At 40.5% G+C, this 18,323-nt stretch overlaps 1 protein-coding gene across 4 annotated transcripts in view; it reads right to left on the bottom strand.

The window, feature by feature from the left end:
• The window catches only part of Atrnl1 (attractin like 1), a 527,893-nt gene that overhangs the window by 382,112 nt on the left and 127,458 nt on the right, over positions 1-18,323 (bottom strand). For all 4 annotated transcript variants that reach the window (XR_008722856.1, XM_055630013.1, XM_055630014.1 and 1 more), the window contains exons 22-23: positions 12,025-12,077; positions 536-630 (exon numbers count right to left, since the gene is read on the bottom strand). Coding sequence is in view for 3 of the 4 variants with exons in the window: in XM_055630013.1 (XP_055485988.1) it covers positions 536-630; positions 12,025-12,077 (148 nt within the window). In the remaining variant the exon portion in view is untranslated. The remainder of the gene's footprint in view (positions 1-535; positions 631-12,024; positions 12,078-18,323) is intronic.

Below are 18,323 nucleotides of genomic sequence, written 5' to 3'. Positions count from 1 at the left end.
CACTGTAGACATGCTGGAAGTGACAAACGACAAGTCATCTCCTGCTTTATTTTCACAGGCTAAGTTAAGAGGCCCTCACCAACAAATGGTTTAACTTGTCCTCCCAGGTAATTCTTAATTAAAAGAGTTTACACACCAGAACCTCATGGCATTATGTACCTCGGGAAAACGGTAGACTGGCACAAAGTCAGTGAAAGCCAAAGACAGGTTTCACTGCAAATGAATCAGAGTTTGATACAGCGTGCTTTGAATTCTTGTGTTTTACTTGAAAATGAGAATTTTCTGAATTTTAAGTGTATAATTATAAGCATAAATATGGATACATGATGTAACCAGGAGATTACTAGTCAAAATTACTAATTTTTTGTCAATTATCTGAATCACAAGGACATCTATGTTTCATGAAAAGAAAATTTAAGAGTTTCAGTAATGCCCCCTCTGTAATAATTCTGAGAGGTTAAATGACAAGGAAGGTGGCAGAAAACATGGTGCCTCGGTGGTAGCAACTCTCCCCGGAGGAGCGGCAGCTGCTCACCTGCTCTGGGTTTGCGATGAAGTTGATGGCCGTGTGGTGGCGGTCATCCTCCTGCAGCAGGCTGAAGGTAAACTGGTAGTCAATCAAGAGGCTGTCTGTGGAGAAAAGAGAGTCCTGACACACACTGGGAGGAGAGCTTACAAAAGGCAGGACTCGGGGAAACACTTGCACACAATTATCGTTGAATACTGTGCTTATTCAAGTGCAGCAAAATACAAACCTATATCACTAAGCAGCAAAAACACAGGTGACAAAAGTCTCAGTTTACTGTAAATTAAGTAAATAACAGACTGCACAAACTGTTTCTCTATCAAACTGCACAGAAAGAAGAAAAGTGCACAATCAGGAAATGCTCTGTTTCTCCTCAGAATGTCAGAATCACAGGACTGTACATTGGGGGGGGATTAATAACTAATTAGCTGGCATTTGAAACATAGACCTAATGCCAATAACTTAGTATGCTCTACATTCTTCTACTGAGTGGAGTAAAGAACAATATATATAAAATTTAATCTAAGTTTTGAACTTAAACAAATGGGATATGATTTTAAAGTGTATTTTATATTGAGTTATTGAGCCATTCCTATGCATCAATAAAAAGATATAAAGAAAGAAGAGAAATCAAATTTTCAATATAGGAATGACTAATATTGTAAAATAAGAGATTATAACAAATGAAAAGGTGGTGTATGTTAAATATATGACATAAAAAGCATCCTTGTGGGTCAACCTAAATATTCATAAAAAGCATAATGTATGAGAGATAAATTCATAGTATACATAATAACCAAAAATTGAAATAATCTAAGGTCATATTGCTCATGTGTAAAATAAATGAAATACTGGATCTACTATACATGGTACGAGCGAAACTAAAAAATGTTACACTAAATATTTAAAGTTGTAACAAGTAGCACATATCTCATGGTTTCATTCATATGAGATATTCACAGAGGCAGAAAAAAGCTATCTAAGGTCTAGGTGAAGAGGACTGGACACAGCCATTAAAGCCCTGAAGCATTATTTTGAGAGAAAGGAGATGATGTAAAATTAGAAATTAGCGGGTTAGCTAACTAACTGTGAATACTCAGAAGCATCCTGAGCTGAGCACTGTGACTAGAAGACCGAGGACAGCTCAGATACTTACTAACAATTGTAAACATCCAGGCTGTTACACATCTGTGCACACACACTGACACAAACAAATTATTTACAAAGAAATACTAACAGTATTGTCAATTTGACACAAGCTACGGTGCCCTGGGAAAAGAAAATGTGATGAAGAAAAGGCCACCCTCACACTGGGCTGTAAGGCAGGTCTGCCAGGAGTCGATTTGTTTAGTGATGGCCTGGAGAGCCCCGCACACCGTGGACAGAGCTGCGTGGACAGAGCTGGCTCCTCACCAGCAGGTCTGCCTTCTGCAGCACAGCAAGCTGAACATGCAACATTCTTCCATGGCCTTTGCCTCAGGTCCTGCCTCCAGGCTCCTGCCCTCACTCCCTCAGCGATGGACCACAAATGCATGCTGAAATAAATCCTTTCCTGACCTAGCTGCTTTTGGTTTTGGTGTTTATGAGCGCAACAGAAACCCCAATTAGAAAAGCTGCCAAGCACATTCAATAACAATGAAGATGAACAGACATGATGTAAAGCCACAATTAGTTATGGAAATGCATGCTCAGGCATGCTTTTCAAATTCAAATATGATGACAATAATTTAAGGGATAAAATATCCTAAAAATATACATTCACATATATTCAAGAACGGAAAGTAAAGAGAAATATGGCACAAAAGAAGAGGAGACTCAGAGATGAAGAGATGAAGAGCACCGGCTACTTTTGCAGGGGCCTGGTTCAGTCACAGCACCCACATGGAAGCTCACAGCTGTCTCTAACACAGTTCCCAGAGGTCCCATGCACTCTTCTGGCCTCCTCGGGCACTTCACATAGGTGGTACAGACATACATACAGGCACGACATACATACACGTAAAAATATTTACAAGGAAAAAGCACATAAATAAAAAGCATTACAGTGAATAAATAAAAGAGTTACACTTAGAAAGTATAGTTATATGAAAATTATTAAAAAGAAAACATTATCTTGTTATATCTATAGTCAGATTGTTTGCTGAAGGTGTTTAAAAAAACAGCTACAGAAATAATTAAGATAACAAACCATGCTGCACACTGGTAGTAATCTCAGCACTAGGGAGCAGAGGCAAGCAGATCATCAAGGCCACCCTGGTCAACAGAATGTGTTCAAGGACAGCCAAGGTTATGCAGAGAAACCCTGTCTCTAAAACAACCAAAATAAATTAACTAATTAATTAATAACAAGCCATTTAAGTGACAAGGCAAGCACACACATAAACAGCCACAGTTTTCATCCCAGAAACTTGTTTATTATACTTGGATAACATCTAACCCAATATATGAAATTAATAAATAAAACACCTTTTTTGAGACAGAGTTTCTCCGTGTAACAGTTCTAACTGTCCTGAAGCTTGCTCTGTAGACCAGGCTGGCCTCGAATTCACAAAGATCCACCTCCCTCCACCTCCTGAGTGCTTCAATTAAAGGCGTGCACGACCCCCACCACCCCAGCTAGATAAAACACTTTATTATTATGTCTAACTAGTTAGACATAACATCTGTTTGAAAGTATATAGAAAAGTGCTTGGCTTCTAATTATTAATATACATCCAGAAACGTGATAGCCGCTATTATCATTTAATAACATTGCCCTGAAGATGTTCATATTTTGTAACAACTTATCATTTATGAATAAACAAAAGCATTTTATGGTTATAATGTAGGTGACAATAATTTATATTTCTAATGATTATGTTCTGAAAACCTTGCATTTTTTAAATTTTGTCTATTTATTCTACTAATAATTATAAAGATGTCTGTACATTAAATTTCTATTTGTGTTATAGTTTATATTGTGCTTTCATCAATCTTTGATCCTCCCATTAGGCTTATTTTACTACCTGTGTATTTCAGATATGAAGGAAGTACTGAAATATAATGTATGGCATACAGATGCTATAAGTTTGCCCTGAAATGCAGAAACAATTTTAAACTAAAGACTTTTTAAAAGGAGCTAAGTTTTGAATGTATATCAGAAAGTATATTAAGGAGGTTAGATGTGCAAGTAGGAAAAACACTTTGGGCTTACTGTTTTGCTTTTTTTTTTTTATTGTCATATTCATGTCCAAAGAAAACAATGCCTACCAATAACACCCCAAAATGAACATCTTAGGGAATATTGCAGTCATGTGTTTTGTGTAATCCACATGAAACAGCAGTGTTCTGGAGTCCTTGTGACAACGAGCACACAAAGAATGAACACACAAATAAAACTAAGATAGTTGAAAGAATCTCACAACTATTAATAACTACTGAAATATGTAGATTCATTTAACTCATCATTAATCACAAAATTATCAGACTGGAGCAGCACCATGACATGACTATTCATGCTCCGAGGGCAAGCCTTGCTCTGGAGGACAGACGATGCGGAAGAAGGAAAACACACCAGGCAGCTCTTCACAAGAAGACACTGGTGCCGTGAGATGTAGACGGTATCGACATGACTTGCTGAATTCTTATCGCAAAAAGCTGTACGGCGCAGCCACGAAAATCCAACCTGATACAGAAACGCCAGCTACAGAGATGCCAGTGCCAGGCACGCACAAGGCCCAGTGTGCTTTCCAGCACCAAGGGAAGAAGAAAGCCTGGGTAGTCTCTAAGAGATCAATTTAATAGTGATTAACAGCAATTTTCCTTGGGCAGGATCACTGGGGATCTTAATTTGCCTGTTAGTCTATCTTTTTCTAGAATACATATGGATTGCCTCTCTTACTAGGATTAAAAATGGTATTTTTAAAGGAATATACAGAGAGAATCATTTTCTTGAACACTGACCTATTAAAGTTTTTATATCATATACTTATATGATTAACAGTTAAATTACCATAGTTATATTCATTTCAGAAAGCGACTTATCTCACTTCTAGTTTGGATGTTTCTTGGATAAGGACTAGAGTGTAATTCACACAGATGGTACGGTGTGACTGAGAGGCACTGCTCGGGTTTCAAAGTGTTGGTACCTTCCGGCACGGAAACAGAATCCAAGGAAGCAAACAGTGCAGGCTTGTACAGAAAGTGAAGACTTACACAAACAGTAAGTGATGAGATAAACAAGCCACGCAGCTTTGAATACCATCTGATATTTGTGACACATTTACAAATCTCACTTGACAAAGATCGCATGACCTCCAAACATTTTGTTAAACAGGTTTAGCCAGGAGCATGTATATGTAGCAACAATATGTGCCTATTCATTCCTTTATTAATGATTTACATGTGTGTGCTACCGTTAGGCCTGCTATAAGGATCATACATTCCGACGTATGGAGGTCCAACCAAACAAGATGCTGTGCACTCAAAATTTCACTTTATATGAAAGAAGGGTGTAACTGAAATAGCTTCATACCCTATAAATATTAGGCAAAAATAAAGATCTCCAATTGATTCAGAAGGGAGAAAAGTAGCAAAGCTAAAAGCCTCAATCGAACAGAAAGGTTACGCTACTTAGGAATAAACAGATTAAAGCATTAAAGATTCTGATAAAATCAAAATTGCCCCATCCACATATCAGTCTGTTTCATGACTGACACTGCAGTATTATATGCACAAGCCACAAACCGGGAAAGCTATAAGGAAGGGGTTCAGGGGAATCGCACACCTAAAGGCAGAAAGCTCAAAATGTCAGCCGCTAGCCAGCCTCTGATGAAGGCCCTGGTGCTGCCTCACCCAGGCCGGAAGGATACACATCCTGCCTGGCAGGCACTTGATGCGTCACGCCTTCAGAATGCGCTCAGATCTGTGTCCACAACCAAGCCCAGATCCAGGCCAACAGGCCAAAGTCTACTCAAAGACAAGCTCACATCGAGCTCTCTAAACGTCAAGTAAAAGAATCCATTAAGCAGACACAGCATGTGGCCGTGAACAAGAACAGCCTCTCGTTCATATTTAAAGCAGAGACCAGAAGGGTCTCACTAAATATGGATTAATCTCATGTGCTCCTTCTTCTGTACGCTGCAGCATTCTATGGCATTGAGGTTGACAACTGTTATTTTCAATTTACTGCTACAATAACGTGTTAAAAATATTCTGCCTTGGGTTGAAGCTTGGCTCGGTGGTGAAGAGCACGTGCTCTTGCAAGGGACACAGCTGGATTCCCTGTACCCACACGGAGGCGCAGGGTGTGCCTGCAGCACAAACATACGTGCAGGCAAATGATTTATAGATACACAAAAATATTCTCTCCTGTGTATCCAGACAAAAACATTAAACCTCATATATTATATATAGACATACAAAGAATGTTCCTCAGTGTAAACAAAGTAGACTTAACTAGACAGACGTGCGCACTGTCTAAAAGCTGCCAGGGAGGTGAATGATAAGCATTTTCTGTTTCTAATAATACAACCCAGAGCTAAATTTACTGATGAACAGAGTTGAGCACTGAAATATAAAGGCAATTAATTTCAAAACAGGTGCCAAAATAGCGCCTCAGAAGTTATCCTGATGCTACATAACAATAACAGTAATGAAAAATAAGCCATCTACTAAAAACTAAGAACATCAAAACATAAGCTACTTGAAGAATAGAGGAAAACACAGGATGGCAGCTCAGCTCTGAGTGTGAACGCTGGACGCCCAGGTGTCACAGAGAGACTTTAGTGAGCTGATTCACGCTGTGCTTGCAAACCTAGTGTCTAAGGTGTTCACAGATTTGGTCTTCCCTTCAAGCTTAAAAGGTTTTTGTTAGTGTTTATGATTTTTAAAATTCATGTAACCAGAATGTGTCTGTAACAGTGTATTTTTAAATAGCTGAGGACAAATTCAGTAATTCAATGTCAATAGGAACTGATAGCTTTCTTGTGTGCTCTGACTGAGATTTTAAACTAAAGTTCGCAAACAACCAAGGGTATGACATGGTAATGATGCTGAACTGTTACCAAGCCCTGCACTCTTTAAGGTACGGTGCCAGCTGGCAGCTCAAATTCTCTTCTAATCTCAAGTCAGAAAAGTTTTGTTTGCCTTCCATTTGCTTTCCAAGTGTGCGCGCTCTGAGGTGTGCTGACAGGGCAACACCGCCATCTAGCGTGTCAGTGCAGCGTCTCCCACACTTCTAGAAGGGCAGAGCGTGACGTCAGTGAAGGGCATGGTAGCGAGCACCGCAACCCCAGGGCCAGTCACACAGACACCAGTGTGGGGCCGGCTTAGCTCACACAGTGCAAAACTCGAATGTGAGTTTGTCAATGTGTTTCAAATACTTAGCACGAAAAGAAAGAATATAGATTTTCCCACTGATGCTCTTTAAATATTGATTACATCTTATATCGAAAGTACTCTGGGTATGTTGAATTAAATATTTTATTTGGATTGATTCCACTTATCCATTTACTTTCACATATGACTCATATATTTATATTAGACAGCACTGGTTTAAATTTATCTTCGCTTTCATAGAAATGGCCCCAGCACTAGCATGTCTAAGTGGTGGAGTGACTGGATATAAGCTACACAATGTCAACACCTGGAACTAGTCGCCATGTGTCAGACATAAGATCTAAACATCAGTAAAAGGACAATTTCTAATGAAGAAAACTAGGCATCAAATGTCTACATGAAATAAAAACTAAGAAGCCACAGAAAGACTGAGGAAAGCCACTAAGTGTAATTGAAATGTGTATACACAAATGAGTTTATAATCTCAAAACATACAGCGAAAACCCATCACCTTGAGAGACAGGTCATGATAGAATCATTTGAATCAAAAGAATGCAGACATTAGTAAAGCAATCACCAAGGGAGAATGAAAATGGAGGGAAGGACTGTCCCGCTCTCCCTCCCTGTGAACTCCAGCAGTGGTAACTTTGTTCACGGAACAGATTTGTCCTGACTCGAATATTATGACCACAAAACGAAGGAGGACTTGGAATACTGACTTTGTGCAACCTTGCTGGTTAGGCTCGGCACACCTATCAGTGTGCTAAGATGAGAGCGGCACAGCTGTGCGTGCTGTGCACACTCCAGATGAAGGTGCACCTGAAAGGGCTCTCTCCACGCGATCTGAACCTGAGGAGGCTTCTTGCCCAGGATGCCTCAACCTCAGGCTGCTCTTTTGCACCTGGTCTTGTCCTGCCCTACATCCAGCCCTACAGACACCCCAGCCAGCTTCTCATCACGGAGTTCCTTTGGTACCTTGCCCTCCTCGAGCTGGGAAAAGACATCATTCCCACACCCTGTCGGCTGTCTCATGGTGACTACCACATAGTAATAAGACATGGAATGTTTGCTACACTACCAATAAATTAGAAAATACAAAAATGTACTTGTTTAGAAGATTAGAAAATCATATGAAGATAAAAAATTGAAATCATAAATTCTGGAGGTAATAATGCTAGTAAGAAAACTTTATACCAAATGTAGGCAAATCAGCAACAAAATATTGGGGTAGAGTAGAAGGTTGATGGGAGGGAGGGACCAGATGGGAGGAGGGAGGGGGCTGCAATGGGGATGTAAAGTGAATATATGAATTAAAAATTCTTTAAAAAAAAAGAGTAAAACACACACATACTCATACACACACACATACAATACTGGGGTGAAGATCAGCTGCAGAACACAAGGCTCTCCAGTTTGAGAAGTAAGAAAAAAGATATTTGAAAATTAAATAAATAAATAAATAAACAAGCAAATAATTGTAGCCACACTCAAAAGGAAGAACTCCAACTGTTATTATTTGTAGAACACAGAACAATTTAAAGAGATTCTGACAGAATATGCTAGAGGGTACTAGAACTAAAGACTAAAAACAGATATAAAAATCAATTATATTTATGAACAAAGGCAGAAGAAAGAAAATATTCACAATAGTTTCAAAACATAAAATGTATAGGGATTGTCTCAGTCAGGGCTTACACCGCTGTCATAAGCACCACGACGAAAGCAGCTTGAGAGGAAAGGGTTGATTTTGTTTGCACTCCCACATTTTATTCCACCATGGAAGAAGTCAGGCAGGAACTCCAGCAGGACAGGACCCTGGAGGCCGGGGCTGAGGCAGAGGCCATGAAGGGTGCTGCTTACTGGCTTGCTCCCCAAGGCTTGCTCACCTGCTTTCTTACAGGCCACAGCCCAGGGATGGCCACTCCCACGATGGGCTGGGTCCCCCTCCTTAAAGCACTAATTAAGGAAATGACCTCCAGGCTTGCCTACAGCATGGTCTAAGCGAGGCATTTTTCGAGGTTGAGGCTTTCTCCTATCAAATGGCTCTAGCTTGTGTCAAGCAGGCATAAAACTAGCCAGCATAGAGATAAATCTGACCTCTGACCAAAAATAAAAATAAAATAAAAATAAAGAATGGAAGACATACACAATTAAAACCATAAAATATTGCTAAGATAAGTGAAAGAAAAATTAAAAAGAAAAATGCCATTTCTATAGATAAAAAAACACATACTATATACATAAAATTTTTATCTAAAAATTCTGCAAAATCCCAATATAAATCCCAAAAGTGTTTTTACAGACATTTCTCAGAATGCCAAATTTGTAAATTGAAGTTCATTTAAATTAAATTAAATTGTTCACAGGCAGTTCTTTGGAGTCAGAGGCAAGTGGATCTCTATGAGTTCAAGGCCAGCCTGTTTAACACAGCTAGCTCCTGGACAGCCAAGCCTACACAAAGAAACCCTGCTTAGGAAAGCAAACAAACAAACAAAACTCTCTTTTATTTGACTTGAATATGGTAATTTTTTTCTCCTCTGGATTACTTCACTTTGGATGACTGTTTTAAGCTCTGTTTACCAAAAACTTTAATTATTCTTTTTTAATTAATTAATTTTTTAAACAAATTTCAGTTTATTAACTTTGTATCCCTGCTGTAGCCCCTCCCTCATCCCCTGCCAATCCTACCCTCCCTCATCTCCTCCAATGCCCCTCCCCAAGTCCACTGATAGGGGAGGTCCTCCTCCCCTTCCATCTGACCCTAGCCTATCAGGTCTCATCAGGACTGGCTGCATTGTCTTCCTCTGTGGCCTGGTAAGGCTGCTCCCCACTCAGGGGGAGGTGATCAAAGAGCCAGCTGCTGAGTTCATGTCAGAGACAGTCCCTGTTCCCCTTACTAGGGAACCCACTTGGAGACTGAGCTGCCATGGACTACATCTGTGCAGGGGTTCTAGGTTATCTCTATGAATGGTCTTTGCTTGGAGTATCAGTCTCAGAAAAGACCCCTGTGCCCAGATTTTTTGGTTCTGTTGCTCTTCTTGTGTAGCTCCTGTCCCCTCCAGGTCTTTCTATCTCCCCCTTCTTTCATAAGATTCCCTGTGCTCTGCCCAAAGTTTAGCTATGAGTCTCAGCATCTGCTTTGATACCCTGCTGAGTAGACTCTTTCAGAGGCCCTCTGTGGTAGGCTCCTATCCTGTTCCCTGTTTTCTCCCTCTTCAGGTATATATCCTGTTTGCCTTTCTGAGTGAGGATTGAGTATCTTTAATTATTCTTAACAACTGAATAACACCCACTGGGTAAATGTGCCATATTTTCACTATTCATGCCCAAAAGTGGGACAGCTGAATCTTGAGGTAGAGGGCCCTCAGCTTCCTGAGGAACTGGCCCCCCACTTCCGTAGCAGGCTGAAGCAGTCTGCAAACTCCTGCCAGTGGTAAGTGCCCGACCACCATCAAGAGCAGGTGCGATTTGTTTATTAATCTTGGCCATTCTGACTGGTGTTGAGATGAAACCTCAAGGTAGTTTTAAAATCCCAGCACTGGAAAGAAGTGGGCACAAAGTCCCACCCCTAATGATGAGGCTGTTTGTGACTGATGCCTGCTGGGAAAGAAAACATCAGTTTTCTCCAATGGTGTGACCTAGGTACGTCAACCATACTTCTGGGGCCTGCCCTGAAGTGGTCAGAGACACAAAACAAATGCCACAGTTTGCTTTTTGAGGCTTTTTGTTTCGATTCGGATTTTTCTTTGTTGTCTTGGTTTTGTTGTTTTGTTTGATTATGGGAGGGGACACATTTTGGTATTATTTTTGAGAGAGAGGGAGAGAGAGGGAACTAACACAAAGTTGCCTAAGGAAGGACATGGGCAGGATACAGGGGGATCAAAACTGTATGAAAAGAATTCACTTTACAGAAAAGCTGCTTTCGAGGAAGCTACTTTTTAGATGATTGAGACATATCCAGACATAGTAGCACATGCTTTAAGGATTTAGACAAACAAACTAAGAAAGAATGTCTGCGAACGATACCTGTGCTACAGGACTTCCAAAGAAAATAAAGAATCTTTAGAGGATAATACCCCTTGATTGGTGTGCTTGCTTGTTTTGTGGGTTTTGTAAACTTAACACAAGCTAAAGTCACCTGGGAAGTGGAAACTGCAACTGGGAAAATGCCTCCATTAGATCAGCTCTTGGCAAGTCTTGGTTTGGGAGGGTCTTGTGACAGATTTGAAAGGGCCCAGCCCACTTGGATGGTTCCACTCCTCCTCAGATGATCCTGAGTTATATAAGGAAGGCTAACGAGCCCTGGAGCTGAACAAGCCATGTGAGAAGATCCTCTGGGGCTCACTGGAGCTCCTGCCTGCAGGTTCCTACCTGAGGTGAGCTGCTGCCTGCAGGCTCCTGCCCTAACTGCACTCAGGAGTGGAGTTATAAGGGGGGATGAAGCCTTTCCCACAAGGCGCTCTTCTTGTCACAGTTTTTAACACACCAATGGAAAGCAGAGTAACATGACCATGAAAATAAATTATTCAGGAAGAGTGATGAACACTTCAAGTAACATCTGAATGGCACTGACACGTTAAAAGATTGTCAACATTGTTGGCAGTGAATGAAATGCGAAGTAAAATAATACTTAGATCTCATCGAATAGCTACTAGAATAGCTAGAATTAAAGAGGCTAACTGTAAAGGCACGCTGAGAGGCAGAGAAGAATGAGACCACTAATGCGCAACCCTTTCAGAGATGACGCTAATCACATGGAGGTATCTGCATAGGCCTGGGGAAAGATCAAAACTGTTCCTTATAAATAATCTACCCTAAAATTTTATTTCTTCAAAAATTTTAAAATACTACATTAAAATTATGGAAGATTATTTGAACCCTACATTTTGTTCCTGTTCAGGATATATAATTATTTTACTATTTAGAATAGAAAAAATACGGCAAGTACAGTTAAGAGAATAAAAAAACAGACATTACCTTCCTAAGCAACATATATGGAAGTATAAAGAAACACAAATTATAAGAATGTTATAAATATAATCTCAAAAAATTTTTTAAATAAAATAATAAAATAAAATATGTAAATATGTACTTATAAAATATATGATGAAACCACGAGTATTAATATGAAGCTAACAATATAAATCAATTACTGGTCATGAAAACATAAGGATACTTACAATAGCATGTCCCTCTAAGTGGATTACCAACATAGCGATTTTCAGAGTCACATCTGTAAAAACATAAAAACCTTACTCATTACTAAATAATGTATGTTAAAACTGTATCATAAAATAAATTTTTAAAAATAAACTTCTAAAATAGTTGACTGCAAAACACATAAAAATAAAACGGCATCAGTGAATAGAAAATGTTTGTGAAAAGTGAGAAAATCCGCTTACAGGGCAGAGCCTAACCTTGGTCAGAGACAGAGCACAACCAGGAGCTTTGGGACAGTTAGTACTCTTCACTAACATAACAAGTTCTCAAAAGTTGGAACAAAAACACACACATTTGTAAGTAGAACAAAAACCGGAATAACCACAAAGCCCTACTTTCTTCTTTGTAGTATTATTTGAAATTTAAATATTCTTCCTATTTTATACAACAACGAACGTTTATTTTTAAAAAGTAATTCTCCCCTGCCAGGGCTGCCCCAGCCTCAGGGGATGAGGAAGTGCTCAGTCCTGGTATGACTTGATGAGCTGAGGAGGGTTGACGCAGGGGGAGGGGCTCCCCTTTTCTGGGGGAAAGGGAGAGCAGGAGAGAAGGGGGGACTGGGAAGAGGGAAGGGAGGGGCACCCTCGGGAAGTAAAGTAAATAAACTTACATTTAAAAATTCTGAAAAGAAAAGAAATTTTCAGAACACATCTGTTATCAGCCCCTGACCTCCACATGCACGTACGTGTACACACACACCCACAACACTTGAGCACACATATAAACACACACACGCTATGTCACATGTTTATACTCTCTCTCTCTCTTCCATGTACACACATAGCCTCCCTCAGTCATGTTGAGAAAAGTTTTTCTCTAAACCAATAGACTCAGAATTCACAACAGACTAATATGATCCAAGATCAATAGCTCAGACGCTGAGCTTTTGTTAGGTTAAAAACAAATGAACACATGGAGACTCAATCACATGAACTCTAAGTTAAATACATAAAAAATATAAATATCCATAACAGAGAAACTTATGAATTTTGATTTTTGGTTTCATGTCTAGAATAAAACTACCAAGTGAGATAGACATACAGTGCTGATTTACATAATTATAGTTCTTGAAATGTATCTCCAAAATAAATCTTCTAGGATACATGTATCAGAGCATATCCGGGACATTGTGAAAGGGAATTGTAAAGTTTGTAGGAGCCAGAGGACCCGGGAGTTTGCTCTGGACTGAGCCTTCTACTAATGCCGGACACTTCACACATGAAGTCTCACCAAAACAACGTCCAAACATGACCTGAACAAGGATGTCAGTGGGCCTGTGGTGGGTGAGGGCCTCGGGGTACAGGGTGCACTGTATATGCCAGGACCAAAGTGGCTCTTGGAGGAAAGGGTTTACTTGGCTTATGCTCCCAAATCCCTGTTCATCATGGAAGGAAGTCAGGACAGGAACTCAAACAGAGCCTGAGCCTGAAGGCAGGAGCTGACACAGAGGCCATGGAAGTTGCTGCTTGCTGGCTTGCTCAGCCTGCTTTCCTATAGAACTTAGGGCCACCAGCCTTGGTGACCACACCCGTAAGAGGTGGGGCCATCTCCATCGATTACTGATGTTCACAACATGTTGTGAGTTCATGAAAGAAACTTTTCGTTTAAGCACTACTGCATTTAACAAAAGCCGGCCAGGTTTTCAAGTTTTAAAACGCCCTACTCATGGAGTCACTTTCTCAGTTGGTCTCCGTTCTCTCAGATGACTCCAGCTAATGTCAAAGGGACATAAAACTAGGAAGCAAAGCAGAGAAAAGTCCACAAAGCCTCAAGCCTACAGGAAAAACCACGGATGAGCAATGCTGACAGCACACAAAACAGTCTCCCAGGAAGAGCCCAGAAATGGGTCATCCAACACTCAAGAGGTCAGCCCTGAAGTGTATCACAAGTGACATCATATAGGCTGAGGAGGTTGCATTTATGAACATATATGTATGTACGTATGTAATAACAGTTAATGAAAAAGAGGACAAGAGTTTGAAAGAGAACAAGGAGGGGCCTGTGGAAGGGGGTCTGGAGGGAGAAAAGGGAAAGAGGAGCTATTAAAAATATATTAATCTCAAAAATTTTAAAGTTAGAATAAAATATATATACCAAAGTACCTAAATATAGTAGCTTAATATTTAAATTAAATTAAGTTTAAAAAGGTTAGAGAAACCTATGAAATGTCTTTCTTATAGTAGAGTTCATTAGAACAAAAATATTATAATGCAAATATATTTTAATAATAAAAATCAAACAGTGAAAAGTAGGCTAATATTATATTTCAGATACACTTTAGCCATATGGCTGCTATTTTTATATTTGAGATAGACCTTAAAGATATTCAAATACACTTCCAATCTCTCTAAAGAAATGTCCTCTTATTAGAAAAATCAAGAAAGAGCAGAAATGCAATCGATACTTCACAAACAGGGCCATCTGGCAGAGATGGAGCATTCCTGCAAACAGGGCTGTGCAGGGTATTTGAGCCTCCAAGCTCTGAAGTCACATTCAGAAGCACTACCGTTAAAAACTTCAGTGTCTTCCTCCTTTTGATCAGGAGTGACTGACACCAAAAACTGTCATGGCTGAAGCTCCAGTTTAAGCTGCCATCCATCAAGCTTATGACTGAATTCTAGAGCGGTTTTCAGCACACTCTGCCCTCTGGCTGTGGAGGATAGTGGCCTTTAAACACTATGTTGAAAGCTTGCTCATGTTCACAGCATGTCACGAGGACACACCACGGCATTTAGCCAAAGCCAGGCAAGTTTACAGCTGCTGGGCTTCACACGTCCAACCGTTAACACTACTGCCAAACACTGGTGCGTCTCCCCCAAACTCCACATTATCCCGACCAGCCACGGTCGATTCTCAGTGATTACTCTAGCACATCAGGACAATCACAGCCCCATTTACCATCAGAATCTTGGCATTTAGAGCCTTCTGACAGTCATCCAATTGGAAATCTCATCATGAAGTTCTGATACCCAGAGCCAGTGTGGATACCAAGTAACCCGGTGTCACTTCAACAGAAGCCTGAGAGGGGCCTGCTGTGCACACTGTCCTCATGAGTGACAGCAGGTAGCCTCAGTGACAAAGCAGAGCAATGAAGGGCAAAACCCCTACCTCAGGACTGCAACACGGCACTGCGGGTAAAAACACATGCTTGGCAAGCCTGATGGCCTCCGGTCAAGCCTGATGGCCTCCGGTCAACCCTGAAAGCCCATTCATCTGAACTAAGAAATATGCCTGTGCACGGACATGCTGTGCATCCACGTGGCAGTTAAGCAACATGATCCTTCGGGTACAAGCCCAAGAACAGGCAGCTGCTTCACCTGAGAGATCGAGGGTAACTTCTTACCAATTTCCTCCATGGCTAACCAACCCTACGCTCCCATCAGCAGCAAATGAGGGTTCCTTTTTCTCCATACTCTCCCCAGTGTTTGTCAACGAGTTTCTTGACCACAGTTGCCTTGGCTGGAGTGAGCTGGACTCTTACATTTCTGGGACAGCTAAGGGTGCTTAATGCTTTGTGAAGTGTTTATTGGCCATCTGTATTTCTTCTATGGAGAACTGTATGTTGAGTTCAGTAGTTGCTTTTGTCTAATTCAAGATACCATTTTTTAATACCAATTATCTTGGAATGTTAGGTTGAGAACTGTCATTGTGACAATATGGCTAAATGTATGCTTTTTTTGGTTTTTTTTTTTCAATTTTTTTAAATTACAGTTTATTCACTTTGTATCCCCCGTGAATACCTCCCTCTTCCCCTCCCAGGCTCACCCACCCTCCCCCCTCTCTACGCATGCCCTTCCCCAAGTCCACTGATAGGGGAGGTCTTCCTTTGCTTCCCTCTGATCCTAGTCTATCAGTCTCATCAGGACTGGCTGCATTGTCTTCTTCTGTGGCCTGGTAAGGCTGCTACCCCCTCAGGGAGGTGATCAAAGAGCAGGCCAATCAGTTCATGTCAGAGGCAGTCCCTGTTCCCATTACTATGGAACCCACTTGGACACTGAACTGCCATGGGCTGTATCTGTGCAGGGGTTCTAGGTAATCTCCATGAATGGTCCTTGGCTGGAGTATCAGTCTCAGAAAATACCCCTATGCCCAGATTTTTTGGTTCTGTTGTTCTCCTTGTGGAGCTCCTGTCCTATCCAGGTCTTACTATTTTCCACTTCTTTCATAAGATTCCCTGCACTCTGCCCAAAGGTTGGCGATAAGTCTCAGCATATACTTTGATACCCTGCAGGGTAGAGCCTTTCAGAGGCCTTCTGTGGCAGGCTCCTGTCCTGTTCCCCATTTTCCCATTCTTCTGATGTCCATCCTCTTAACCTTTCTTAATGGGGATTAGGCCTTCTAGCCAGAGTCCTCCTTCTAGATTAGTTTCTTTAGGTGTACAGATTTTAGTAGGTTTATCCTATATTATACGTCTAGTGTCCACTTATGAGTGAGTTTATACCCTGTGTGTCTTTCTGCTTCTGGGATACCTCACTCAGGAAGATCTTTTCCAGTACCCACCATTTACCCGAAAATTTCATGGTTTCCTTGTTTTTTATCTCTGAGTAATATTCCATTGTGTAGACATACCATCATTTCTGTATCCATTCCTCAGTTGAGGGGCATCTGGGTTGTTTCCAGGTTCTGGCTATTACAAATAAAGCTGCTACAAACATGGTTGAGCAAACGTCCTTGTTGTGTACTTGAGCCTCTTTTGGATATATGCCTAGGAGTGGTATTGCTGGATCTTGAGGAACTGCTATTCCAAATTGTCTGAGAAAGCACCAGATTGATTTCCAGAGTGGTTGTACAAGCTTACATTCCCACCAGCAGTGGAGGAGGGTTCCCTTTTCTCCACAACCTCTCCAGCATGTATTGGCACTTGAGCTTTTGATCTTAGCCATTCTGAAATCTCAGGGTCCTTTTGATTTGGATTTCCCTGATGACTAGGGATATTGAGCATTTCTTTAAGTGTATTTTGGCCATTCGATATTCCTCTGTTGAGACTTCTCTGTTTAGCTCTATACCCCATTTTTAAAATTGGATTACTTGATTTGTTGCTGTTTAACTTCTTGAGTTCTTTATATATACTGGATATTAGCCCTCTATCAGATATAGGGTTGGTGAAGATCCTTTCCCAATCAGTAGGCAGTCGTTTTGTTCTGACGACAGTGGCCTTTGCTTTACAGAAGATTTTCAGTTTCATGAGGTCCCATTTATTGATTGTTGATCTTAGAGCCTGTGCTGTTGGTGTTCTGTTCAGGAAGTTGTCTCCTGTGCCAATGAGGTTAAGGCTCTTCCCCACTTTTTCTTCTAACAGGTTTAGTGTGTCTAGTTTTATATTGAGGTCTTTGATCCACTTGGACTTTAGTTTTGTGCAGGGTGATAAATGTGGATCTATTTGCATTTTTCTACATGTAGACATCCAATTGGACCAGCACCATTTGTTGAAAATGCTATCTTTTTTCCATTGAATGGTTTTGGCATCTTTGTCAAAAATCAGGTGTCCATAAGTGTGTGGGCTTATTTCTGGGTCTTTTATTTGATTCCATTGATCCATTAATCAGTTTCTATGTCAGAACCATGCAGTTTTTAGTACTATTGCTTTATAGTGCAGCTTGAGATCAGGGATGGAGATACCTACAGAGGATCATTTATTGTAGAGGATTGTTTTAGCACTTCTTGTTATTCCATAAGAAGTTGAGAATTTTTCTTTCAAGGTCTTTAAAGAATTGTGTTGGTAATTTGATGAGAATTGCATTGAATCTATAGATTGCTTTTGGTAAGATGGCCATTTTTACTATATTAATCCTGCCAAGCCATGAGCATGGGAGATCTTTCCATCTTCTGATATCTTCTTCTAATTCTTTCTTCAGAGACTGGAAATTTTTTTCATACAAGTCTTTGACTTGCTTCTTTAGGTTCACACCAAGGTACTTTATGTCCTTTGTGGCTTTTGTGAACAGTGTTGTTTCCCCTAATTTCTTTCTCGGCCCTTTTGTCTTTTGTATACAGGAGGGCTACTGATTTTTTTTTTGAGTTAATTTTGTATCCAGCCATTTTGCTGGAGGTGTTAATCAGCTATAGGAGTTCCCTGGTAGAGTTTTTGGGGTCACTCAGGTATACTATCATATCATCTGCAAATAGTGATACTTTGACTTCTTCCTTTCCAATTTGTATCCCCTTGATCTCCTTTAATTGCCTTATTGCTCTGGCTAGGACTTCCAGAACTATGTTGAAGAGATATGGAGAGAGTGGGCAGCCTTGCCTTGTCCCTGAA

Source organism: Psammomys obesus, unplaced genomic scaffold (assembly GCF_907164565.1).
Source record: "Psammomys obesus unplaced genomic scaffold, mPsaObe1.curated_primary_1811, whole genome shotgun sequence".
Lineage (NCBI taxonomy): Eukaryota > Metazoa > Chordata > Mammalia > Rodentia > Muridae > Psammomys > Psammomys obesus.
Note: the sequence above shows the minus strand (reverse complement) of the source record. Positions and strands in the feature narration are given on the sequence as shown.